Here is a 1,256-nt window from a genome sequence, read left to right as displayed (position 1 = left end):
CTGGCCATTTTTTGGTTGCAGCCATCATTGTTGTTTGGCGGGCCCGGGCTGGGGATTCGAACCCGCCACCTTAGGTGTATGTGGCTGGCGCCTTGGCCACTTGAGCCACAGGCGCTGAGCCCAGAGTCTCATTTTATCTCCCTCGGTAGGGTGCCGTGCCATCGTAGCTCATAGCCACCTCCAGCTCTTGGGCTTAAGCGATTCTCTTGCCTCAGCCTCCCAAGTAGCTGGAACAACAAAGCGCCCAGCTAGGCTATTTTTTGTTGCAGTTGCCACTGCTGTTTTAGCTGGCCATGGCTGGGTTCGGACCTGCCACCCTCAGTATCTGGGGCTGGCACCCTACCCACTGAGCCACACTGTGTTTTTTTGAAACAGAGTCTTACTTTGTTGCCTTCAGTAGAGTGCAGTGGCATCACAGCTGACAGTAATCTCAAACTCTTGGGCTCAAGCAATTCTTTTGCCTCAGCCTCCCAAGTTGCTGGGACTACAGGCCCTTACCATAGTGGCCGGCTATTTTTAGAGATGGGGTCTTGCTCTTACTCAGGCTTGTCTCAAACCTGTGAGTTTAGGTAATCCACCTGCCTCAGTCCCCCAGAGTATTAGGATTACAGGTGTGATGCCTAGCCCAGTTCTTTATTCAGGACCACATATGTGACAGCCTTGCCAGCTTGTCTGTGTTAATGTTCTTTGTACTTTAGGTAAAGCAAAACCTGTTTATGATGAAGGTTAGATTTTTGTGTGTGACAAGAATCTCTCCTCCCAGCTGGCCCTCTCCTCTTGCACCTCCTTGACTGGGTCCGACTCCATGTATGCGAGGTGGACAGTTTGTCAGCAGATGTTCTGGGCAGTGAGAATCCAAGCAAACATGAGAGCTTCTGGAACTTGGTAAGGGTCTCGTGCAGGCTGGGCTGGGTCTCTGCCTCCCACCTCGAGTTCCACTGTCCCTAGTGCCGTGGGGGAAGGGGCCTGAGGGTGACCCCCTGGACCTTTAGTAGTTGGCTGGCTCTAGGAATCTGTGACTATGGAGACTTAGATATTTTCTCACCTCCTCCATGGGAGAGTTGAAAACTAAAGTGAGCATAAGAAAAATAATGCTTTCTAGACTTGAAGAAAAGAAATTTCATTTCTTTCTGGATTAAGAGGAAATAATGAAGATAATATAACATCAGCTGATGGGGCTGAGGGTTTTGGGTGTAAATGACTGTGGAAGCGATTTTGGAATATGTTTGGAAGTCAGCGTGTGTGTGTGTGTGTGT

General features: G+C 49.7%; 1 protein-coding gene across 1 annotated transcript in view; it reads left to right on the top strand.

Annotated features, from left to right (window-relative positions):
- NUP85 (nucleoporin 85) overlaps positions 1-1,256 on the top strand; it is a 49,140-nt gene that overhangs the window by 32,541 nt on the left and 15,343 nt on the right. The window contains exon 3 of the mRNA XM_023511199.1: positions 749-885. Within this exon, the coding sequence (XP_023366967.1) occupies positions 749-885 (137 nt within the window). The remainder of the gene's footprint in view (positions 1-748; positions 886-1,256) is intronic.

The sequence above is a fragment of the Otolemur garnettii genome, unplaced genomic scaffold (genome assembly GCF_000181295.1).
Source record: "Otolemur garnettii isolate 467f Iridium unplaced genomic scaffold, OtoGar3 scaffold00018, whole genome shotgun sequence".
Taxonomy (NCBI): domain Eukaryota; kingdom Metazoa; phylum Chordata; class Mammalia; order Primates; family Galagidae; genus Otolemur; species Otolemur garnettii.
This window is presented reverse-complemented; position numbering and strand designations above follow the sequence as displayed.